This window comes from Octodon degus, unplaced genomic scaffold (assembly GCF_000260255.1).
Source record: "Octodon degus isolate 3935 unplaced genomic scaffold, OctDeg1.0 scaffold00127, whole genome shotgun sequence".
Classification (NCBI taxonomy): domain Eukaryota; kingdom Metazoa; phylum Chordata; class Mammalia; order Rodentia; family Octodontidae; genus Octodon; species Octodon degus.
In genome coordinates this window covers 4700415-4725976 of record NW_004524703.1, presented here as the reverse complement: position 1 = coordinate 4725976, position 25562 = coordinate 4700415, and the positions used below count along the sequence as shown (strand labels likewise).

Sequence of the window (25562 nt, the reverse complement as noted above, 5' to 3'; positions counted from 1 at the left end):
TGGAATGTATATATGTAGCTTCTAGCAAGTAATGTGGATAATCATTGTCTTGCTAGCTACTTTTTACCTTTTATTTTTATTGTTCAGCTTTGTGTTACACTATATTATGAAAATGCATTTAATTTTACAATAAAATTCCGTATTCTACTTATGTCCCTTAATATATTTAGAAAAGCAAGTACCTGACACATGACAAGTACTAACCAAATGATAAGCTATATTGACTGTCCAGCAACAAAATGAAAGCCACTGCTTGTAAAAGAGATACCTACAGAATATAAGGAGTAATGGGGGTTTGGGACAGAGGTGTCTGTGGCCTTTCAGTGGAGCTTCTTATATCTCATTTCTGTATGCAGCCCTACACACCACTGAATGACTTTCATATCTTCCCCATAAGTTACACCCTTTTATGTATTAGGTTTCAAATTTCTCTGCTTCTCTGCCATAACCCCCCCCCCCCCCCACACACACACATTCTGGGGAATGTGAAGTAGTATCTCATTGTGATTTAATTTGCATTTCTCCATTGACTAGGGATGGTTGATTATTAACCATCTGTGTATCTCTTTTGAAAAATAATGTCTCCACAGGTTCTTGTCCATTTTTGTAATTGTTTGGTTATGTTGTTGAGTTGGAATGGTTCTGCATATATTCTGCATATTAACCCGTATCATGTAATTAGCATTTTCTCTATTTTGTAGACTGTCTTTTCCTTCTCTCAGTGGTATCTTTTGTTGTATAAAAGTTTTCAATTTTGAGACAGTTCAGGTTATATATTTTTTAAATCTTTGCTTTCGGTATTCGATCCAGGAAAACACTAGGAAATCAAATATTGTCAGAACTTCTTTTTTTTTTTTTTTTGTTGAATCTGTGGTATATAGGTCATTGGATCTGTTCTGAGTTGAAATCTGTATATTATGTATAACACTCAGGTTTTGTAATTTTTGTAACTCTTATTAGCAACCAAAATGGAATTTAGACTGAAAAACTAGAATGAATTATATTGGAACCATCCAGTTCTTGTGACTTTTATTCTTTGTCTTTTTTTGTCCAATTTGTTTATTTAGTTGATTTTGGTACTGGTGATGAAACTTAGGAGGACCTTTATGTTAAACTACATCTTTAGTTCTTGATTTTTTGAGACAGGGTCTTACCAAGTCACTAAATTGTCCAGGCTAGGCTCACACTTGTGATCCTCCTGCCTTAGCCCCACAGCATGCTGGGATTATAAGCATGCTCCACTACGCCTGGCTATCCTTTTATAGCTTTTTAATGTCAGTTTCTTGTTCTTTCATTTTCTAGAATATTCTGTGTTGTTCTTTTTTTTTGGGGGGGGGTATGGAACCAGGGACTGAACTCAAGCCCTTGCGCTTGCCAGGGAAGTACTTATTCTACTGAGCCATCTCTCCGGCCCCCTGTGTTCTTTTTATTTTGTTTTATTCTGTGTAATCTGATCTCTGCTATATGTTCATTATGTATAACATTGGATTTAGGCATATAATGAAAGTACAAAGTTATTTTACTCACATGCTTGGAAATATGGTGAAGATAAAAGAAAGTGTAGACCTCTGGGATACTGTGTTTCATTTTGATAGTGTAATACCTCATGAAGTAAAGAAAGAACATTGATAAGCTTGTTTTAGAGGAGAGTGACTTTTGACTACAGAGTTTTGGCATACAGGTGAAAATATAAACATTTGTTCATGAAGAAAGATTAATAATTTAGTGGTTTTTTTTTTTTTTTTTACTTAAATGAGCTTTTACTTTGTGTATTCAGCCTCAAATGCTTATTAAATCTGAATCTGTTCCATTTAGTAGTTTGTATAGACTAGGCAGTAGGTTCAATGTAAAATACAAACTTGAACATGTTCTGTTCAAGTTTTATAGGTTGGCAGTTGCATCAATGTTTTTGTCTCAATGGACACAAATATTAATTCCTTAAATTTAAAAGTAAATTGTTCAGATATTTTTAAAACCTACTGTCTGCATTACAATATACAGTTAGTTACCTCAGTTGTTAACCACTTGCAGTAGTTTTTATAAGCTTGGTAAATGCTTTGTATGTTTTTGTTAATTGTGTATTACATCTGTCTAAAGACCTCTACTTTGGTTTCATTTTTTAGTTAAATTCCTTAGGAAAACTTATTGATACAATTACCATACCATTCTATCTGGCTGCTTGTGACAAATTTTAAGTATGGCTATGCTGTAATACTCATTTTTGAACTATTTAGTTGTTACCTTCCTAATTATGATGAATGTCATTTTTGTTTCTCATATGGGTTTAATAGTGTTATATAAAAATGAAAATAAGCATTAATAGTATGCTAAGGATTTTATTTTTTGAATAATACCATTTTTCATTTTTGTTCATATCTAATTAAAATATGTATGAAGTAATATATATATAAAATTGCTTCTGAAATTTACAACTATTAATAACTAATCTTTTTGTCATCATGTAATTTTGTTAAGCTTTTTTATATTTTATTAATAAATGGAAAATTTCTTTGTTAAAATCTATATTTTTACTTTAGACATAAGATATATAACTAGTTAATTATATGACATAACACTTTGTGTATAAAGGCAAGATACAAAATATATGTCGTTCTACAATTATTAAAGGAATCTTTCCAATACAGAATACAAAATGTAGACAATTATAATACGTTACTTAAATTAATGGCTATTATATTTTATCTTTTTAATCATCTGTAAGTGTATTTCTGATAGTGAATTGTAAAGTATTATGTCAGTTCAATTTTGTTCCTAAATTATTTTAAGATACTTTATTCTGCATGTAATTTATTTTTTAAAAAAATTCTTCAGGATTCCTTTTGGATATGTATTATGTCACTGATAGTTTTTCATTGTTGTAAGTTGGGTTTGGGAAGAATTAAAGACTGAATTGATATGGTCATGGGAACCATTTTTGTTAGTATATCTTGTTGACTAACATTCTTCTGATTTTATTGTTGCCAAAGAGTATCCTAGATGATTTTCTAGCTTATCCAGACAAAAGTCATGAAGCTGTTTTTTTTTTTTTGTTTGTTTTTGTTTTTAAACTTCTGTTTTTCTCTGATGAGAGCAAGTATACTGTGGTCTCTGAATGGTATCTTACAGTTTTATAACTATTTTAAAACATTAAAAGAATTCAAATACGGTTGCTTCTTTCAGGAGGTTTCAGGTTTGTATTGCTTTTGTAATCACTGTTCTGCAGTTTTTCATCTGTTGTATTGTAAGCTCCTTGCCAATAGAAGAGGTTTCTTATGTTCATTAATGAATACCAGTGCCCAGCTAGAGCTTGTTTCTTAGCATGTATGTCTACATAATACTCAATCTTGGAGTCTCATGTATTTTTTGATCATATGGCCCAATACTTCTATTTATATAGATTAGGAAGAACCAAAACCTTAAGAAGCTGAGTTGAACATGCTCTTTTATCTTTTATCTTATGTTATTTCATAATGCTATTCATTTAACTTATTTATATGTTATTACTTATTAACTTACACTATGTTATTTCATATCTGTTCCATTAGTGAATGTTAAATGACCTGAGTAAAAATATTCTCAGATCAGTCATTTTTGTGCTTTGAAAATGTTTTTCTGAGTAACTGAGATGAATGTATATCATTTAAGGTACTTGTGTGGGTTACATATCACAACATTACTTATAATGACTATACTAATAACTGAATTGTAAAAGCACAACTTTATCAGAGTCTTTTTTGTTGTTTTTGTTTTTTTCTTTGTTTTGTTTTTGTGGTGGTGCTACTGAACTAGGCATTTTGTGGGCCAGGCAAACCCTCTAAATCTGAGCTACACCTTCAACGCCACTAATTATAGGTACAATTTTCAAATCCTTGACATTAATATTTGTTTTGATTATTTTTGCTTTTTTTAATGGAAGATTTAGTATTCCCCTTTCACCTGTGCAAAGTAAATTTACTATTGTTAGGAAGAGGTCTATTACTTTCTATCCTGTTAAAAACAGGATTGTGTTTGTCAGTTTTTTCTTCCTTGTTTTTCAATTAGTCTTGTAAAACTCTTGCTTGAACCTACCGTTGGAAGACAATCTTGTTTGTAGGCCAGCTACTTAAGTTAAATTTCTTACCCAGTTCTTCTGCTACATTATTGTTAAACATAATAGCAGGCCTACTGTGCTTGGTAACAAACTTATTTAGATTAATGTAGTTTCTCTGAAGATCTGTCTTCATAATTGCTATTACAATACTAGTGTCTTTGCTACTTAGTCAGTACAGAGACTTCATCAGGATGTGTGTGCTAATGTCTTTATTCCCTTTGTGATACTCTAAACAGCATGAGGAATAATGGAAACCTGTACAGAGATGACTATGACTAGTATAGGTGCAAGGACAAAATGACATTTGACAGTGTGTTAAAAGGGCCAGAGGCATTTTAAAACCAGAAAAGTCTGTTCATTCCACTATTAAGCTTTCTGTATATTTTAAAGAATGTACTCTTAGGTACCCAGGCATAATGGTGTACCCACTTGCTTAGGAGGCTGAAACAAGAGGATCATAAATTTGAGGCCAGCCTGGAAATTAGCAAGAAAGACCGTGTTTGAACAAAACAAATAACAAAACCAAGAATACATACTCTAAGCCTGAGTGTGGTGCTATATAGCTATATTACCAGCTACTCAGTAGACTGAGGAAAGAGGATCTCAGGTTCAAGGCCAGCTGGGCGAAACCTTGTCTCAAAATAAGAAGTGTAGGAATAAATGCAACAGTCTAATGCTTACTTAACATGCATGAGACTCTGTTCATTCCCTGTTACTGGGATGTGGTAGGGAGAATACTTCCAGGGAGGAATAGTTTACTTGATATGGGTACTCCAAGGAGAAATTAAAATTGAGAGATCATACTATGATGTTCTACTTCTAAGCCTTTGGGATACTTCCTTTTTTTGTAGTTTGTTTTGGTTGTGTGGGAATTGAACTGAGGGCATTGCTCAAGCTAGGCAAGTACTCTACCATGAGCTTCATCCCCATCTTTCAGTTTTATTTTTGAGACAGAATAATTGCTGGGACTATAGGTCAACATTCCTGGACCCTTTCTAATAATCTTAGTTTTTATGGTGTTTATACTTGAACTTGAGCTAGATTTTTTCACTTTTTAGCAGCATCATTATGCCTAAAGTAAATGTGTTATATAGTCTATTAAGCTTTTATTAATATGCTGTGTAAAACATTTAAATTTATATAGGCATTACAGGTCAACTATAGCTCTTTGTTATAATTTGAACTATTTTCCATTCATTCTAGTTCTCTTTAATATTTGATAGGGAATTAGAAACCACTCTCTAATATTGCTTCTGTTTGTAGAGTAGCTGGTACTGACAGTTTCATTAGGTTTGGCCTCTTATATGTAGTTGTTGAGGTCCATCTCTCTCTGTGTCTGTCTGTCTGTCTGTCTGTCTGTCTGTCTGTCTGTCTGTCTGTCTGTCTTTCATGAGAGAAGAGTCCCTGTTTCCCATGCTGGCCTTAGAATCCTGAGTTCAAGTGATTTTTCCCATCTTAGCCTCTTAGGCTCATAGGTGTGTACCATCACACCTTGCGCTTTCTTTAGTAACCTTAATAATTTATAGGGATGTTGACTTTTGGGGACACAGTGTTCCCCTCACATGAATGTTTCTTTGAAAGTATTCTATAATGAAAATAAATATTTACATATTGTCTAATATCTATTAGATACATCTAATTATAGCTATCATTTTATTTTTTGATCATTTTTAAATTTTCCTTGTAAGTTAGGCAACTAACCACACTATTTAAAATCTCATTGTGTTTTGGAATATATGTGTGCCATTACATTTATATCCATGGTCTGAAGCTTTTTTGTAAGGGAGTTGTAATTTGAAGAAGAATTTCTTCAAGAAAAATTCTCATGCATTATTTTCTTCTGTTCTTCCTCTTCAAGTATGCAGTTTAACAAGGCTTTCTGATTCCTGGTCTATTACTCACCATTATTCTGATACTGTACTGTTTGATGAGGCTGTTCATTTATTATTCTCTAATTCTCTAGTGGTTTTTAGAAAGCCTGTAATACTGGCAAACTAGGATAAAATTGTTTGCTTCAATAAATACATTGATAGATTTTTAAAGGCATATTCTAGTTCTGAAACCTATTTGTAATCTGTTACAATAACTATTTTTAGTGCTTGCTTTTGGGGAGGGCAGTATCTCACTGTGTAGTGCAAGTTGGCCTTGAACTCATAGTGATTGTCCTGCCTCAGCCTCAAGTGTGCTGGGATTATAGAAATGTACCACCATGCCTAGCTCTAGTGAATTTTATAAAATGTTCATAAACCATCCAAGAAAGAGAAATTCACCCAAATTCCCACCAACTAAGGAATGGATAGAAGAGATGTGTTATTTTTATACAATAAAGATAAACTTGAGGCTTTTATAGTTAAATGGATGCAACTAGAGACCATACTCATAAGTAAAATAAATCAGATCCACATGTGTAAACATCATACGGTCTTTCCAGTGTAAGAACCTAAAAGTGAATAAAGTCCAGAAGATACAATAGATACTATAAAAAGGAACTGTTCAAAGGGAAGGAACAACCGGGGTGAAGAAAGGGAGGGAAAAAAAAAAAAAGAAGGGAAAAAAATATATATGTATATATACAGAATAACTTGGATGTACTGCTGATTTCTGCTGGTCTATTGAAAGGAACAGTTAAATGCTTCATTTTTTTTTTCCTTTTTAATTTTTTGGACCAATTTTGCATTCTTATATCTGGTAATCTGAACCAGTAATTTGAAGACAACAATATGCCCTGTAACAACCATTGTTGAATTCTTATCATTTTGTTTAGTGGCAAAAAAAAAAAAAACAAAAAAAAAAATAAAAAAAAAAAAAAAAAACCCTAAGTAATAAAGGAGTTAGAATATTAGCCAGTATATGTAGAATCAAATTAGCATGTAAGTATTCTTAAAGGAAACATAACCAGGACGTTTTCATATGAAAACCATGCAGAATAATATGTGTAGAATGAAACTATTATCTAGAATAAAGCAGCCTGTATTATGTCAGAGTAAGGAAGATGTCTTCCTCTAACACAGTGAACATTTTACTCATGAGGCAGTAACTATTTGTTTGAGGTGTTTGGTCCTCTCTGTAAAATGTTACACATGTTAAAATTGTATAATATCATGATGATATTCTTAAATTGAAAGCTACAGTTTTGCCCTAGTTTTGAGTTATTCAGGTATTAACTATAATTCACATTCATTCAACTCAAGTGGAATTGAGTATTTTTCTTTCTTTTGTACATATTGGTAATAAAATATGTGGCATAAAACTTGCTATATAGCCAATAGTCCTTGGTTTCAAGCTGGGGCTGAGGAGGCATCTCAGTGGTAAGGTGTTTACCTTGCATGCTTGAGACACTAGGCTATAGTCTCAGTGCCAAAAAGGAAACCGAAAAAGAAAACAACACTAGAAAAATCTATTATATGGAACCGGCCAGATAGCTCAGCAAATTAAAGCACCTGCTAGGGCAGTCGCAGGGGCTGAGGTTCAATCCCCGGTCTGCTGTGCTGACCCTGCCCCTAGGGCACACTAAGATAGCAAATGAAATGGCATGGTGGCAGGCTTCTGTAATCCCAGCACTTGGGATGCTGAAAAACAGGAAGGAAGGATCACTGCATGTCTGATATATGTAATGAGGCCCTGTAGATTCTGTACATTTTTAAATACATTTAAAAAAAAAAATCTGTTATATGCTTGGTTCACAGACATAATATTTTAACTTTATGTATGTATATGTTACATGGATATATATTTAGTTTATGTTTAATGTTATATGTATCCATTATGACCTTTTTTCAGTCTCTCAAAGTTGTGTTTGTTGTTGTTCAGTTTTTTTACAAAAAGATTTTACTAGTTTAGGCTAGCCTTGGATTCACAATGATCTTCCTGCCTCAGCCTCCCAAGTGCTGGAATTATGCATGAACCACCATGCCAGGCTTTCATTTTGTTTTCTTTTAAATAAAATTGTTAGTATTGACTTTTTGTGTTTTCCTACAGAGGTACTTCTAGGAGTTGACAAAGACCTTTATAGAGGCTATGGGTATTTTCTGTTAATTTTGCACCGTTTTATATATTTTGTAAGGAGCTGAAGTGCTTGCTTGCTTGTTTTTTGTTTGGTTGGTTTTGGTTTTTTTTTTTTTTGGTTTTTTGAGACAGGCTCCTGCTCTGTTGTCCCTGGCTGGCCTTGAACTCACTATGTAGCTAGGCTGGCCTCAACCTCAAGGCAGTCCTCTTACCTCAGACTCCTATGTTGGGAGTAAAGGTGAGTGCGACCACATCTAGCTTAAATTGCTTTCTTTTATCAGTTTTCTTTTCTTTTTTCTTTTTTCTTTCTTTTTTTTTTTTTTTTTTTTTTTTTCTCCCAGTGCTGGGACTCTTGAACAAAACCTGGTATATGCTGCAACTCACACTCTGCCATGTACCTATCTCCAAGCCACCAATGTCTTTTTGTAAGTATTATGCAATTTTTGATATTGCTGAGAAAGGTAAAATACACCACAAAGTGATAGGTAGATATTAGCTTATCAGTCAGTATAACCACCAAAAGGAGGAATAATACTTTAAATCTTTGAAAGTACTATCATATGCTTCTCAGAAAATCTTATGTGGTATGCTTACTTTAAAATTTTTAAATGCAGTCTTATTTTATACAGAAGTAAACTCACCCTGATATTGAAAAGGGCTTCATCAGAGCCACATGACTAGTAAGCAGGGATTGTTAGGACTTTTTCAGAGCTCATTTTTTTTTCTGTCTCTGTCCTGTTTTCATTCTAAGTCCCCTAGCAGCTTATACTAGTTTAAACCTTGACATTTTTACATGGAGTTCAGTCCTCAGCTTTACTGTAAAATATTTTACACCAGCATTATAATATTTTGTCTGAGAGTTTCCCAGATACTTTCTAGGACTGTGGTAGCTACATGAGTATAATTTAGTAGTGAAGTGAAGACTCAGGTAAGGTTTGGTTTGGGATCTTTGTTTTTTAATTTAGTGTCTCTATTAGGACATTTTAATTTAAAACCTTTTTCTGGTGTTCATGTTGTCGAGTTAAAAATTTCAGTGGGCTTTTTGTTTTCCATAATGATAGAACTTGACAATGTAAAAGGAATAACTTAGTTTCTAATGTTTCTTCTTTCTCAGATTTTTAAAAAATAAACTGTTGTTCTTGTTTGTATAAATAGTGTTACTGTAGTCAGTAGTAACTTGGACCATGTAAAATAATAAAAGGCTACCAGTGTTAGATTGAGTGGTCACCCCAGCTTTGCTGATTCTCAGCTGTATACACACAGGAAGGAAGCATTCAGAATATTGAAGACTTCATGCCTTAATATTTTTATAGTATTATATGAGCAGTCATTTTTTTAGACAATTTTATGTTGTTGAAAATTATAACATGAGCCTTTTCTATCATACAGTGCTTTATGAATTTACATGTAATATGTTCCCTGAGCATCTTAACAAGTCTGAAGAAAAAATTGTCTACCTGGTGCTGAACAAAACAAAACGTGTAGAAAGTACTATGATTTCTTTTAATATGTATTGTATGGATTTTGTTTCTTTTCCACCAAGCAGGGTTTTGGCTCAGCCAGTAACTAACATTATGATCTTGGGCAGATTATTTTAGCTTTCTCTTTGAGATTTGGTAGCTTATTCATTAAATCTGGAACTTGAACTAAATGATCTCTAAGATGTTTTTCACTTCTAAAATATTAGGACACTACATGTAAATTTCTCTTTAATGTGACACAGCTTTGTCTGTTGTATATGTTGTACATATTTATATTTCCTTTAATTTTAGATACGATGAATGGATTAAAGCAGATAAGATAGTAAGACCTGCAGATAAAAATGTGCCAAAGATAAAACATCGAAAGAAAATAAAGGTAAGTTTTGATGTTGGTATATACTATTAGCTTTTAAAGAACTTTTTCTCCAGAATGATTCCCTTAACTTTACAGTCTTTTCACTTTATCAAATACTAGATTTTGTTATAGTTAATTTTGTGAGTTTGTACAAAACATTTTAAGAACATTGCTAAATGCCATGGTGAATGTAATCATTATTTATTGCAAAAATATACTAATAAAAAAATAAAAAACGGTGTGGTGTTGCACAGCTATAATCCTAGCACTTGGGAGCCTGAGGCAGGAGGATCACCATGAGTTTAAGGCAGCCAGAACTCCATAATGAGACCCTGTCCCAAAATAAAAAAGCACTGGCAAATGATCTTTGAGGTCTCTTTAAGCTCAGTGTTGTATAAAGCTACCTGTCTAGATTGCACTGTAAATTTCAGTCTTTTTCTGTCCTTCTGATCCTAAATTAGGAGCCATAAAAGCATTGTGGCACATACAGTACACCTCCTACAGAAGAAAAGGTGTCCGTAGGCAGAGGCAAGTCTAACAACTTTTTTTCTTTTTATCTGAGTATAGGTAGGGGCTTAGCAGATGCTCCTAATAAGACTCACTTGCTTTTCCATCATGTGGAAACTAAATATTTCTGAGTGCCTAGTTAGACCACTAACTTTGTTTTTGCATTTTTAATCTTTTCAGTCTCTTTTTTTATAATTCATTATTTATAACTGAAGTTTATAATAGTTCTGAATTTCAATTTTGATACTCAATTTGAGGAAGTATTCTCTTACTTGCCTGCTACATGATAACTGTATTAGTCCCAGATAATGAAAACTTCCCAGAAGTGATTATTCTTTTTTCACTATGAAATTATGTCTATGTTTTAAAATATTTAAGCCCAGTGTCTCCAAACCCAGTCTCTATAAACTAGGACTTCTTTTTTTCTTATTTTTAATCTTTTTTATTTGATACAGGGTGTCGCTATGCAGCTCAGAGTTGTAGTGTTCCTCTTGTCTCAGCCTCAGTACTGGGATTACAGGCATGTGTTCTACCATACCTGGTTTCCATGGCCAGCACTATGTGCGATAACCAGGGATCGAACCCGGGTCTTTGTGGGGCAGGCATTTAGACCACTGAGCTATCTCCCCAGCCCCAATCTTCATGCTTAGGCATCACTAGAAAATAATATAATTGATGTTATGTTTATCATTGATTACTTACTAGAATTTTTTTTGTGGCACTAAAAAAGCCCATGTCTTTTAACGCAAGTTTTAATGTAGTATTGTTAAGGTAGAGGATAGATTAAGGGTGTGAGAAACAGTATTAGAATATTTATGTAAGTTTTTCTGTGTGTGTGTGTGTGTGTGTGTGTGTGTGTGCGTGTGCGCACACACGTGTGCGTGCTTGTCTGTTTGTCTCCGTCTCTCTTTCTATATTTGGTACAGGGTCTTACTACACAACTTGGACTCATACTGATCCTGTTTTCAGCCTCCCCAGCACTGGGATTACAGCCATATGCCACCACACTGAGTCTCTGTGTGACAGATGGTGGGATCGGTGTGGCATGTGGTCCCTGAGCTTACCTAAGCAGGCGCTTTGTCTGCTGACTTTATTTCTGTTTGTTATTTATTTATTTATTTATTTATTTATTTATTTATTTATTAATTACTGGGAATTGAACTCAAGACCTTGCAGTTGCCAGGCAGGCACTTGTATCCTTGTATCTCTAGCTCTCTGTTCCCTTCTTGATACCTACCCAGGCTTGGGAAAATTCCTGGCCATAGGGAAGAGGCACATGAATTTTAAAAAGGCTTCTAGGTAATATTTTCTGATATTGCATTTCCTTCCCATACTGGGTCTCATCTTACTGTACAAGCCACTAATGCAGTGGCTCTTTCACAGCCAGTAAAAGTCATATTTGTAGTTGGACTTGAGTAGATTATTTCAGTTGTCATCATGCGTGGTATGTTTAGAAGTCTGGGATAAAATAATGAAGTTGTAGGAAGGCAGACAATAGCAAAAAGTCGAAATAGCAATAACCATTGACAGGCTGTAGAAGTCTGTCTGTACTCACAAGCTTTTCTGGTGTATTCTGAGAAGCCTGTTTGCACTAAGGCAGTGGTTCTCACCCTGGAGCATATATCAGAATCACTTGGAGAACTCTTTAAAACTCAGAATGCCAGGCCAGCAAGATAGCTCAGTGGACCAAGCACCTGCTTAGGCAAGCTCCAACCCCAGCCATGGGTGCTCCGAGCTGCGGACACTGCGTGCTGGTAATCTCTGCGCTGGGGAGGGTAAAAACAGGAGGATCACTATGAGTCTGAACCGCATAGTGAGACCCTATACCAAATACATCATCATCATCATCAAAGTAAAATAAAACTCAGAATGCCTACTCCCTTGCTAAGCATTTTTGATATAGTAAATCTGAGGTTGGTTCCACAAAAATGCTAATGTTGATGGTCCAGTGACTGTCTTGGAAAGAAATTAAGTTTAATCTGTGCATCTTGAGTAATACTAGCTATATAGCATCTTCAAGAGAATTGTGAAGGTAATCACTTAAATTTTGTAGTCTTCACTATATGATAGAACTTCATAATTATTTACTGCTAATTGATGCTTGAAAGAACTGTATACATATTTTTTCAGTAAGTCCTTTTGAAATAGATTTTCAAAATTGTTTCTGAGAAATATGTTAGCTGTGGTTTACCTGTTTGTAAATAGAGAGTTTAAGAAAATTTTAAGAAAATATATCTTTCCAGAATCATTAACTTTCAGTGAGCTAGGAAAGTTGCCCCTAACTGATCCCATAAGAGTTCTTTTGCAGGTCAAGAATGTAACTCAGTGGCATAGTGCCTACCTGGCAAGTACAAGGTCCTGAGTCCTGAGTTCAATTCTCAGTACCAAAAAAAAAAAAGAAATCTTTTGTTCCTGTTCGTTGAAACAGTATAGAATAATGTCATTGTGTTTGTTCTTTATTATACCAGCCCTTCCCATTTCATATTTTATAAGGAGTGTTAAAATTTAAGACAAGCATATTTAAATTGTTTCCTTTTTTTGGTAAATACTTAATTTGAAATTACGGATTAAAGAATTTTTTACATCAATTATTAGTATATATTTGCTGATCTTGACTATTCTGATTCCACTATTAAATTTCATTACAAATACAAGAACATTTTGCTTGCCCTGTAGCATTTTCGTAACAACTTAAAAAAACCTTTCATATTCTCTGTTAATTATTTAATAGTATTTTTTGTGAATTCGAGCTAAAAATGGTATTGTTATTAGTCATAAATATCTGATAAATTATCACTGACTTGAGCTACTTTTTCTTCTTTAATCTAGAATAAATTGGACAAAGAAAAAGACAAAGATGAAAAATATTCTCCCAAAAACTGTAAACTTCGGCGCCTGTCAAAATCACCATTTCAGACAAATTCATCCCCTGAGATGGTATCCAAACTGGATCTTACTGATGCCAAAAACTCTGACACAGCTCATATCAAGTCCATAGAAATTACTTCCATCCTTAATGGACTTCAAGGTAAATGCAACATTCTGTTTCCTGCAGGTATTTGTTTTTAGTTTCTGTAAGTTAATTTTTATAATGATAATTCGATGTCAGATTGTTGTAATAGAACTTCATTATCTTAGTTATTAATAGGTCAAAGGGCACCATGTTTTAGTTGACTAAATTCAGTGTAATACTGAATTTAGAGCACTGTTACTGTGGTTCCTTTAGGCACAATTCCTTGTGTGTTGCCATGGAAAGTGTAGTTTGCATTACACAGTACCAGTATAAAACTGTATTAACAGTTTTTTTTGTAAAGAATGCTCAACGTTGCTTATCTTGAGTACATCTATTTTCTCTTTATGATGGCATGTGGCTTAGTATTATATATAAAGTAGAATGAAATATGTATCAAATAATAGAAACAGTGAGGACTAGTCGGGGAGATTCCTAAATCTGACTGGCAGGGAAGGAGGGCTGTCTGATCTGTGAATTAAGAAAAAAATACAGCTCCTTAAATTTTACATTGCTTATACCTTGGCTTTTAGTTGTTATTTTGAATGTAGTGACAGTTTGTTTTTGTGCCTTGTTTTACATGGGTATTTATAAGAATTTGTTTTATAAACTAAATGTTATACAGTATTTTAAAATTGATTTTCAACGCTCTCCTAGTGTTTCATGTAACATATTAGATAAAGAAAAACAATGTAGATAGCAGTAGATATTCACGAGTGTGCACAAAGTAGGATTTACTTAAAAGTATTTGGAGCTGGGATTTATCCAGGGGCCTCTCATTGAACTACATCCCCAGATCGTTTTTATTTTGAGATGGTCTCACTAAGTTGTTCAGGCTGGCACCAACTTTAGATCATCTTGCCTGAGTCTCCCAGTGTGTTGGGATTACAGATATATATTCTTAAATATGACATTGTTAAACTTATTTTTAACTTAGCACTAAGTGAAAGCCTCACTTTTGTAAGACAGTCTAGATGAAGGCTCCCTGAGACGAAGGCTCTCAAAATAAGAGTCTCCAGGTCGTGTTTTGGTTCCTCTTTAGCTTCTCTGAGAGTTTATAAAAGCACCTCTATGGAATTCAGTGTTCAAGATCATGTGTATGTTCTGGGAAACAGGCTCACCACAGTTACAATGGCTGATGTTATACTGGATGACCAGCTGAAATGTGCTTTGGTAACAGTTTGTGCTGCATTTTTCTCATTTGAAGATTACATAGAGATTTACTTCTAGCTTTCAGAAGTACATCAGAATGTTTTTGCTGGATAATATGATGTCAGTTGATCTGGGCAGAAATATGTAAGACATGGAGAGGAAAGGTGAAATATCCTTAGCACATAGTCAGAACAAATTAAAGAATTAAAAAAACCAGGGCATTAACCTGCTTCAAACCTGGATAGTAATAGCAGGCAACTTAATCATAGCTCTCTGTGTGACTGAATTTTGAAATAGCACTGTGCTAGTCTGAACTGGTTTTCTGCAGCTAGTACATAGCTTTCTTCCTGAGGAATATAGATTTATTCTATAGCTAGAGAGAGGGAAGAAGGGAGGGAGAGATAGGTGGAGGGATGGATGGATAGGATGGTTCAATGGGTAAATCCATTCTAGGGCTCTATCTGCAATGTTCTTAGAATTACTTTGCCTTTGCTATCTCAGTCTTCCCTCACCACAGTGTAATTTTGATGGAGCACTGTTGCTTCTTAAGCACAAGTGTAGGAGAGGGAAGGTAAATTTTTAGACACTCTGCAAAACATGTTATTTGTTCTATAGTTTATGCTGTTTTAAAGTATAATGTTATCTGCTGGCATGATAGAATGCCATAGCTTGGGTAATTTATAAAATAAAGGTAATCATTTCTCACAGTTTTAGAGGCTAAGTGTAATTTCAAGGTGGTGGCATCTAGTGAAATGTTTTGCTGTGTCCTAAAATGTCAAGGGCATCATGTGGTAAGTCAGTGTTTCAGAGAATATGAGAGAGAGAGAGAGAGAGAGAGAGAGAATATGAATTTGAATGAATCACTTTTATAACATTTACCATTTATGCAGTAACTAACACATTCCTGTATTAAGGGCATTGATCTATTCATAGGGATGGAGTAGAGTCCTCATGACCTAATCATGTGACTCCCTGTATTGTCACAGTGGTAGTTAAATCTCTGTGTCAGTTTTATTTTTTTATTTACTTATTTTTTTTAAACATTTATTTATTTAGTGTGTGTGTCTGTGGGGGGGGGGCAGCTCAGCCCACCAGGGGGCGCAGCTGGCTGGCGTGTGGTGCTGGGGGATCGAACTGTGGTCCCTGTGCTTTGCCAAGCTTGTTCCAAGTAGGCGCTTTAGACCACTGAGCCATCTCTCCAGCCCTCTGTGTCAGTTTTAGAGAGGACATTTACACTGTAGCAGTTTGAAGTTCTCTTATTTTATCATCGTTTTTTGCTTCTAGTCTTGCTTAAGTGAAGTTTAGAGCTCTTCAAATTTCTGAATCTGTGTATGTGACTCGCTTTGTTTTTGGACTTCTACCAAATCTCAATTCTTTGTTTTTAATATCTTAAAATTTCACAGTGAAGTATGCTTTTTGTTGAGTATATTTTTATCCTGTGTGGTAAATCCTTAATAGAATTTTGTGTTTGTGTTACAGGCAGTTTTCTGGAATTATTTAGTTTTCTTCTCTATATTTTACTGATTTTCTTGATATTTTAATATTGAATCATTTTCAGAATACTTCACCTTTTTATTTTTATTTATTTGTTTGTTTATTTATTTATTTATTTTTTGCGGTACTGGGGATTGAACTCAGGACCCTGCACTTGCCAGGCAAGCTCTTACTCTATTTTACTGAGCTATCTCCCTGGCCCCTACTTCACCTGTTTTTTAAAAAAGTGTTTTCACTTGATTTTCTGCTATAATTTTTTTTAGAAATTTCTTATACTGCCAGTCTTTTTAATAGTTGTAATGCTTAACTAGTATAATGTGTAATTTTTTAATTTTTAAAAATTAGACCAATTTAGTTTTCAAGATCTCTTACTTCTTACATACTTCTGTGTTATATTCCAGTCATGTAAATTTAGAGAAGTTTTATCTTTTATAATCTGCTTTATTGAAGAATAATTTACATATTAAGGTGAATTCACAACTTCTATGGTTACAATATTGAATTTTGGCAAAGTATACAGTGGTTTAACTATCACCATGACATGACATGGTAATAGAACATTTGTCTTGGGATATCTTAATCTGTAAAGTTCCTTTCTTCAGCAGTAAAGTGGAATAAAAGCTAACACTCTAGAGTGCCTTTTAATATAGGAACTGTTATGTTAAGCACTGGGCACATAGAAAAATCACATTTTTATTCCCTTTTTTCTAGCTTCTGAAAGTTCTGCTGAAGACAGTGAGCAGGAAGATGAGAGAGGTGCTCAGGCCATAGATAATAAGGCAAAAGAGGAGTGTAAAATGGATCATTTGTCCCATAGCAGAAATGAACTTATTTCAAAAGAAGAACAGAACAGTTCATCTTTGCTAGAAGAAAACAAAGTTCACACAGACTTGGTAATATCCAAATCAGTGTCAAAATCTCCAGAAAGTTTAAGAAAAGATATGGATGGAATGTCAGAAGATAGTGATTACGAAGATGAAGATGAAGTCACAAAAAAGAGAAAGGATGTTAAGAAGGACACAACAGATAAATCTTCAAAATCACAAATAAAACGTGGTAAAAGGAGGTATTGCAATACAGATGAATGTTTAAAAACTGGGTCACCTGGCAAAAAGGAGGAGAGAGCTAAGAACAAAGAATCACTTTGCATAGAGAACAGCAGCAACAGCTCTTCAGATGAAGATGAAGAAGAAAAATCAAAAGCAAAGATTACACCAACCAAGAAATACAATGGTTTGGAGGAGAAGAGAAAATCACTACGGACAACTGGTTTCTATTCAGGATTTTCAGAAGTGGCTGAGAAAAGGATAAAACTTTTAAATAATTCTGATGAAAGACTTCAGAACAGCAGGGCTAAAGATCGAAAAGATGTCTGGTCAAGTATTCAGGGACAGTGGCCTAAGAAGACACTGAAGGAGCTTTTTTCAGACTCTGATACTGAGGCTGCAGCTTCCCCACCCCATCCTGCCCCTGAGGAGGGAGTGGCAGAGGAGTCACTGCGGACTGTGGCTGAAGAGGAGAGCTGTTGCCCCACTGTTGAACTAGAAAAACCACTGCCAGTCAGTATTGACAGTAAGCCCATTGAGGAAAAAACAGAGGTCAGTGACAGAAAGGCAGAATTTCCAAGTAGTGGCAGTAATTCAGTGCTAAATACCCCTCCTACCACACCTGAGTCGCCTTCATCCGTCACTGTAACGGAAGCCAGTCAGCAGCAGTCTTCTGTCACAGTGTCAGAGCCCCTGGCTCCAAACCATGAAGAAGTTCATAGTATCAAGAGTGAAACTGATAGCACAATTGAGGTGGATAGTGTTGCAGGAGAGCTCCAAGACCTCCAGTCTGAAGGGAATAGCTCGCCAGCAGGCTTTGATGCCAGTGTGAGCTCCAGCAGTAGCAATCAGCCAGAACCAGAACATGCTGAAAAAGGTGAGGAAGAAAATGTCTGTGTGACTTATTTTTGGATTTTGCCTCTTAAGGTCTCGGTCACTTCTCAGTATGTCTTATAATGTGAAGCATAAGTGGTATGCTTATGTGAGCACAATAAAAGTGGAAATTTTGGAAGATAATTTGAAAAATATCAGAATGCGTTTATAAGCTTGAAAGTTTGAAAGAGCTTTAAGGTCCTGTACTTGAACTGTACATGACATTTCAGCTGGACCAGAACACATACTTAGAAATTACACCTAGGCCCCAAACCCAACTTGTTTGAAAGTCATTATATGCACTGGTTGACTATTGGCATAAGCAGCGTAAGTGTATTTCTGTAACATTGTTTTTGAAATTGTATTGTACAGTTTCTCACAAACATTTTGATTTATTGACAGACCCCTCCACCCTTAACCAAATACTGTATATAGGGGTTTGGAGCAACCACAACTGTCCAGGCACTGCTTTCCTCAGACAACCGTGTCAAACTGATTTGCAAGCCTGACTAACTTGTGTGAGTTTGTAAAGGAATTTGATGCTTTCTTAGATACATAGCTTCCAAACTGAAGGAACAATGTATATGTTAATAATCTACAGTAATAGTTTTTTTCATTTTCCATGGAGAAATTAAAGGTGAAAATTCAAACTATAACTTTCCAAAAGTATTATTGCCTTTTGATGGTGCCAAGGCTTTATACTGTCATCATTTTTCTTATAACCACATCCTCAGGTGTTTTTAAATCAATATATTTGTGCTAAGGATATAGCTCAGTGGCAGAGACCTGCCTAGCAAGTGCAAGGTCATGAGTTGATTTCTGGTACCAAAAAAGGTTAAAAAAAAGATCAATATACTGTAGGCTAACATTTGCCTTTGAAACACTTTTCCCTTGTAAAGACATAGTACTAGATAAAAGCAAAGATAATATGAGGCACTCTGATTTAGGGTAAGAACGACCATCTGCTTTATCCAATCAAATTTTTATATTTATATCTGTAGAAAGAAATGCTCATGCACTTTTTTTCATGCAGTTTTATTGTGATATTGGGATTGAATTCAGGGTCTTCACACTGACCCTTTAGTTTATATTTTTGTGTTGGCTAAGATCAAGTATACTTTTGTTCTGATACAGGATCTTGCTTAAAGATAAGGCTAAGCTTAAATTTGTGATCCTCCTACCTTTGCCCTACAGATTGTGTAATTCCCCATACATGATTGTCTTGTGCACCTATTTATATGACCTCATTTTAATTTCTCCTAAGAATATTGGAAAATCCACATTATATTAAAGTAAAATCCACATTATATTAAAGCTACTATATAGATGTATTGTAATTTTTCTCTCTGAGGTAGCCTATGTGAAGTTTTTATTTCTTAGAGAAACCTGGCAATTACTTTTTTTTTTTTTTTTTTTTCCAGTACTGGGGATTGAACTTAGAACCTGCACTTGCCAGGCAGGCATTTATTCTTCTGAGCTATCTCCCTGGTACTGGCAATTACTGTGAAGATTATGTGGTTTAATGTATTTAAAATATAAGTCCCTCTCTTTATCCTTCACTTAAATTGTATTAAAACAGGCCTGGAGAAAATTATAATTAAGAGGGCCCAGGGGCTGGTGAGATGGCTCAGTGGTCTAAAGCACCTACTTGGAACAAGCTTAGCAAAGCACAGGGACCGCGGTTCAATCCCCCAGCACCACATGCCAGCCAGCCGCGCCCCCTGGTGGGCTGAGCTGGCCACACACACACACACACACACACACACACACACAAATATAAATTTTTAAAAAAAAAAAGAGGGCCCAGAAGATAGCTCAGTGTGTTGTGACCCATTAAAAACAAAAATAAGAGGCTCTAGTGAATGGCCTATCCCATTTTTAACCTAGGAACACATGTTATGTATACTGATGACCAATAATAATTTATATAATGTGTTATAGCATTGATATTGGAACAGATGGAGATAGCTAGCTAGCACTTTATTATTTTCTGGGAGGTAAAGGTTGCTCTGAGTTTCTGAGAGAATAAAATTAGACACAATCATAACAGACTAAGGATCTCATGAATATTATAGAGAAGTGAGTGCTACAGGAATCTTAGTGAGGATTGGTCTTGAACTAGTTGAAGAAAGGGTAACATTTTTATATATAATGTTTTTGGAGTAGTTTCTCATCCAAGAAGATGGAGTGTTTCTTATGACTGTTATTCTAGGTTTGTAAATACTACTGCATGTGTTAACTAACCAGTGTCCTGGGAGCCAAGGTATTCTTAGAATAAATTTATAAAAACAAAGAAATGTGAATCACTGATAAACTCAGTATTGTTATAGTATTGGAAAATTATATTCATTAACATTTTATCTTGTTACTGAATGTTAATTAGGTTTTAGTGAATTCTAACATTTTAACTTTTATTTTTAGCGTGCACTGTATACTGCTTTTGAATTACTAGACTCAAATTCTCACTATTGAAAACTATTTTCATTTTATATTTGACTTTTGTAAAGTTGCTGCATACTTCAGTAAAACCTAACTTATTATATGTAAGAACTGTTTCATCAGTCATAGTGTATTAAAAATTTATATTAATTTTTGAGATAATTTGTAAGTCACATAAAGAACATCTAGTTTTGAATAATTTTTTTTTTTCTAAAATGAGGAGCTAGTATCTAGGCATTATTTGACTTTATTTCATGTTACTTAATTTCTCTTTCATTATAGCCTCTACAGGTCAGAAAAGAGTGAAAGATGCTCAGGGAGGAGGAAGCTCATCCAAAAAGCAGAAAAGAAGCCATAAAGCAACAGTGGTAAACAGTAAAAAGAAGGGAAAAGGCAGTAAGTGTGAAACCTCACTCTAATTTTTAAAATAAGAAAACTACAGCCTCTACATTTCCTGCCATTAAGAAACTGGTATTCAGAATGGGGGATAGTCCAATATTTGATTTCAACTCTACTCAGTAAACAAATCACAGTTTTTCTGACCACGGTAAATTTAGAATACACAGTTGGTATTATTCAGCTGTGGTATTGATTACTGGTAAAAGTTGAGGTAATACTTTTCAAAATAATAACCCACATAATGTAAACATGTTTATAGTATAAAGTGCTTCCTACTTGAAGCACTGTGTTTGTCATATGTCAACATACTTGCAGATAGTTTAGGTATGTATTATTTTTATTGTAATGTTAGTAATTCTTCAAGGCAAAAGCAGTATGCAGTTACACAATTAATTTAGCCTTAGTGGAATAATTCCAACAGCTTTTGGCTATGGCATTTATCTTTGGCATCCTAAACTGTGTGACCTGAGAGATGCTACAAAATCCTGCTTAGTATGCTCCAAATAAGAACTATAGCTGTGACTGTTCATCTACCTGCAGAGAATGTAATACTGAGGACTGCACATTTGATCTCTTCTTTTTTGTAGACAACTAAGAAGCAGAAAATATGTAAAGAATTTTTTTTCAGGTGCCCCACACTGACCTCCTGCTGCTCTTCCAGGAGACTCCTGCCACCTCCACTGCCTGACCTTTGCTAGCAGCCGGCTTGGCTGCACTTCAGTGCAGAAAAGGGTTATTCGGCCAGCTCCCTGAGGTTCTGCTGAGCCCATATGACTTCCAGGCGGTGAATATGGCATCCCTTGGGGCCCAGAGGCTGAGGCAGGCCAGTGATAGAGTTGGGCTGAGCCTTGGGTGGCTTAGCTAGGAATTGCCAGGGGTTCTAGAACAGCAATGGGAGTGTTGGGGGAGGGAGTTCTTTTAAGATCTGTAAAATAGTGTTTGAGTTTTTTTTTTTTTTTTTGTTCCCAGGACATCACTGTGGGAAGAGATGGCTATGTACTTTTATTACTGTTTAGAATAAATACCTTTTAGGCTTTGAGAGCCTGTTTTAAGTTTTAGTGTTTTTTTTTTTTTTTTTTTTTGGAGGCTGTTTTTAAATGAAGAATCAATAAATACATGCCAGAATGGTCAACAGTTATGTGGTAGAATTGCTAGGCTATTAAAAGTTTTTCTTATACTATAGTGGATATCTCTTCAAGATTTTTACCATTTAGATGAAATTTCCTAAGAGAGCTCATTTTCACAGTCAGTAAATAATATCTGTATAGAGATATAGCCACTGATTGTATTTGCCATGTTAATTATTGGGCTTCTACCATGAGAGTCAAAATGAGTTAGTCAGAATACTTCATTGTAGTGAATTAATTCTGATGGAATTTAAAATAATATTTTATATCCAGAAAGAGGTAACTCATAGGTATTAATCCTGTCACCTACTTTCATGGCAAGCTCAAGGTTCATTATTTCCATCTTAGTACTGAAGCTTAATTAGCAAAGCCATGTACTATACAAATATGTGAATTCTTTATACACTGCTGAATATAAATTTATAAGGAAGAGATCAGTGATCTGTTTTATTCTGTAATCTGTAACAGGAATAAATTTAGGTTTTTTTCCCCAACAAATTCTTTATTTAATATGGTGACTATACATCATTATTAGTTTGTGGTCAACGGAATTAGGAAGTGTTATATATGTAGTGCTTAAAGTAAAAATGAAATTTCTTCATTGAGTTGGTTTAGAAGATGCCATATTCTGTTTATGGATGAATATAGTAGAATAAAATTTCAGCTGATCACTTTATGTGGCAGACTATTGTAACTGGAAAATTAATATGATTTTTTAGAAAATTATTTCTGGAAAAATGTATTATTGACAGTTCAGGTAAGAAGAGTTTATTTTTCCTTAAGATACTTCTGCACTTGTATATAATTTTTTTGCTCTTGTAGACAGATTGTTCACTATAGTGGTAAATTCAAATACCTAAGTTTAAATTGTCCATTAAAATCTGTAACAGATTCATATTAGCTTTTCATTAATACTTTTCTTTTTTCCTTCAGCAAACAGTAGTGATAGTGAAGAACTTTCAGCTGGTGAAACTGTAACTAAGACTCAGCCAGTCAAATCAGTCTCCACTGGATTGAAGTCTCATAGTACCAAATCTCCTGCAAGGACACAGTCTCCAGGAAAATGTGGAAAGAATGGGGATAAGGATCTTGATCTCAAGGAGCCCAGTAATCGATTACCCAAAGTTTACAAATGGAGTTTTCAGATGTGTAAGTGACATAGATTGATTGTTAAGCAGTTGATCCTTTATCCTACTTATTTTTGATGCCTGTGCTCTGAAAAAGAACTTTTATGAATCTTAAGAGACATTTGCCACTTGCAAAGTGTACACCTTATTTTGATCCTGATCTCAATACACAAATTGCTAACGAAATAGTTTTAAGGCAGTTGAGGCCTGTCTCATCACTGACTTTTATCTTGTAGTACTGGGGGTTAAACACAGCGCTTTGTGTGTGCTGAGCAAATGACCTACAACTTATATCCCTAGCCCCATGGCTAGAAATTTTTGATATAGTATTAGAAATTTGCTCCAGAATACTCAGTGTTGTGCTGGGGATATGGCACAGTGATAAGAGCACTTGCTAGCATGCACAAAGCCCTGGATTCAATCCTTAGCACGTGTGTGGGATACCAGTCAGCCATACTGTTAGGGATGGAGAGTAGATTGGGGTATGAATGAGACAAGAATTGGCATAGATCAATGATTACTCAAGGTGGGCACATGGGTGTCATTTATACTTCTGTCTATACTTATCCAAGTGAGAAACTGTCATAATTGCAGGTTGTAGGGGAGCTTGGCAGAGCCTGGAAAGATTTTTTAAGGGTTTCTCACATGGTCAAATACCTCGTGTTATGAGAATATTGACTATGAGGTTTAGAGCTTTTAAAAATATTGTCAATTTGAAAGCTAGACACATTCATGAAACAGTCTTTAACAGGAGAACAAAAGTGAAAAATTTATCAACAGTCCTGTGACTCAAGAATATATGCAATATTAAAGCTGGGTAGCCTGGTACCTTCCAGTAATCATAGCATGTGGGCAGCTTAGGCAAAAAGATGGCCAGGTAAAGGCGAGGCTGGGCTACATAATCACTTCAGGGGCAATCTGAGCTCCATAGAGCAAGACTGTGTGACAAAACCAAAACCTGCCTTATGCATGTATACATTTATATGTACATATACACACACACAATTTTAATATCTTGGTATCTTCCAGTGTTATTTGGAAGTATGAATTTTAAAAATGATACACTGATGATAATTCACATGTCACTAGAAAATGTAGCATTGATATATTTTGTAGATAATAGTCTTTGATTATACACATATTCAAATACTATGCACTTATTATATACATGGTATTACTCTAGATGAGGAAAATAGCTGTAAGAAACAAATATTTAGCCTTTTTTTAAGTTGATGTGCTTTAACCTTATTCTCTAACCACATTGTTTTCTCTTTTTTTGTATTAAAAAAGTACTTCTCAAAATATTATTAATGAAAAATTTAAATTGACAGCGGACCTGGAGAATATGTCAAGTGCTGAGCGCATCACAGTTCTTCAAGAAAAACTGCAAGAAATCAGAAAACATTACCTGTCATTAAAATCTGAAGTAGCTTCCATTGATAGGAGGAGAAAGCGTTTAAAGAAGAAAGAGAGAGAAAGTAAGTATTTTACCTTAACTTAAACCAGTTTATACTCCACAGTTAATGTGGCTTATCTCTGTGTATCTTTATTTAGGTACTTGAGTCTTACCTGCCTGATTTTCCTCATCTATAAAATAGGGGAAAAAATGATCTCAAAATTGTAATGTTCACTTTCCTTGGGTAAAGCATTATGAAGAAATTGAGGGATGTTATGTATTTAAGTTTCATCTTTGTTACTTTATATAAAAATATTTTTAAATTGACAGCTGATCATCTTTAAAGGGGTTAAAGTATGATGTTTCAGTGCATTTACACATTGTGTAATGATCAACTCTAGATATTTAAGTTAGAAACATTGATCATTTCTTAATAATGAGAACTTTTAAAATCCTGTATTTTAGCTGTTTTGAATTATATATGGCCCAGTATTGTTTACTTTATCATCCTTTTGTGTCATAGTACACTAAAGTTTATTCCTCCTGTCTGGCTGTGATGTTGGAACCATTACTAATTTTTGCCTTGGCTCTTCATGCTGTACCTCCCCCCCCCCCGGCTGTGATAACCACTATTCTACTTGGTACTTCTGTGAGCTTGTCCTGTTAAGAATCCATATACGAGTGAACTCATGTGCTGTCTTTCTGTGCTTTTTTAACATTATGACTGCTAGGTCCATCCTTGTTAATAATAATAGCATTTTATCCTTTTTATGGCTGAAGAGTATTCTCTTGTATAAACATATTTTCTTCATCCATTGTTGATAGACATGCTTAGGTTGATTATGTATCTTAAGTACTGTGAACAGTACTAGTAAATGGGAATACTGATATTCTTTCTACATACTGATTTCATATCCTTAGGAGATATATATATATTTTTTTTTTCCAGTAGTGCAGTTGCTAGATCATGTGTGTGTTTACTTTTTTCATGTTGCTGAAACAAATTACCCCACACCTAAAATTAGAGGAGTAAGGCTTTATTGTACCTCAAGGTGTATAGG

The 25562-nt window shown here is 34.6% G+C and overlaps 1 protein-coding gene across 5 annotated transcripts in view; it reads left to right on the top strand.

Annotated features, from left to right (window-relative positions):
• The window catches only part of Arid4b (AT-rich interaction domain 4B), a 185884-nt gene that overhangs the window by 151906 nt on the left and 8416 nt on the right, over positions 1 to 25562 (top strand). For 3 of the 5 annotated variants that reach the window (XM_023700849.1, XM_023700847.1, XM_023700848.1), the window contains 6 exons: positions 9868 to 9952; positions 13268 to 13466; positions 16806 to 18017; positions 20735 to 20848; positions 22912 to 23127; positions 24437 to 24583. In XM_023700849.1, the coding sequence (XP_023556617.1) occupies positions 9868 to 9952; positions 13268 to 13466; positions 16806 to 18017; positions 20735 to 20848; positions 22912 to 23127; positions 24437 to 24583 (1973 nt within the window). Of the gene's footprint in view, positions 1 to 9867; positions 9953 to 13267; positions 13467 to 16805; positions 18018 to 18415; positions 18532 to 20734; positions 20849 to 21479; positions 21636 to 22911; positions 23128 to 24436; positions 24584 to 25562 lie in introns of those variants that run through there. The other 2 variants (XR_002818015.1, XM_023700850.1) reach the window with 2 other exon arrangements.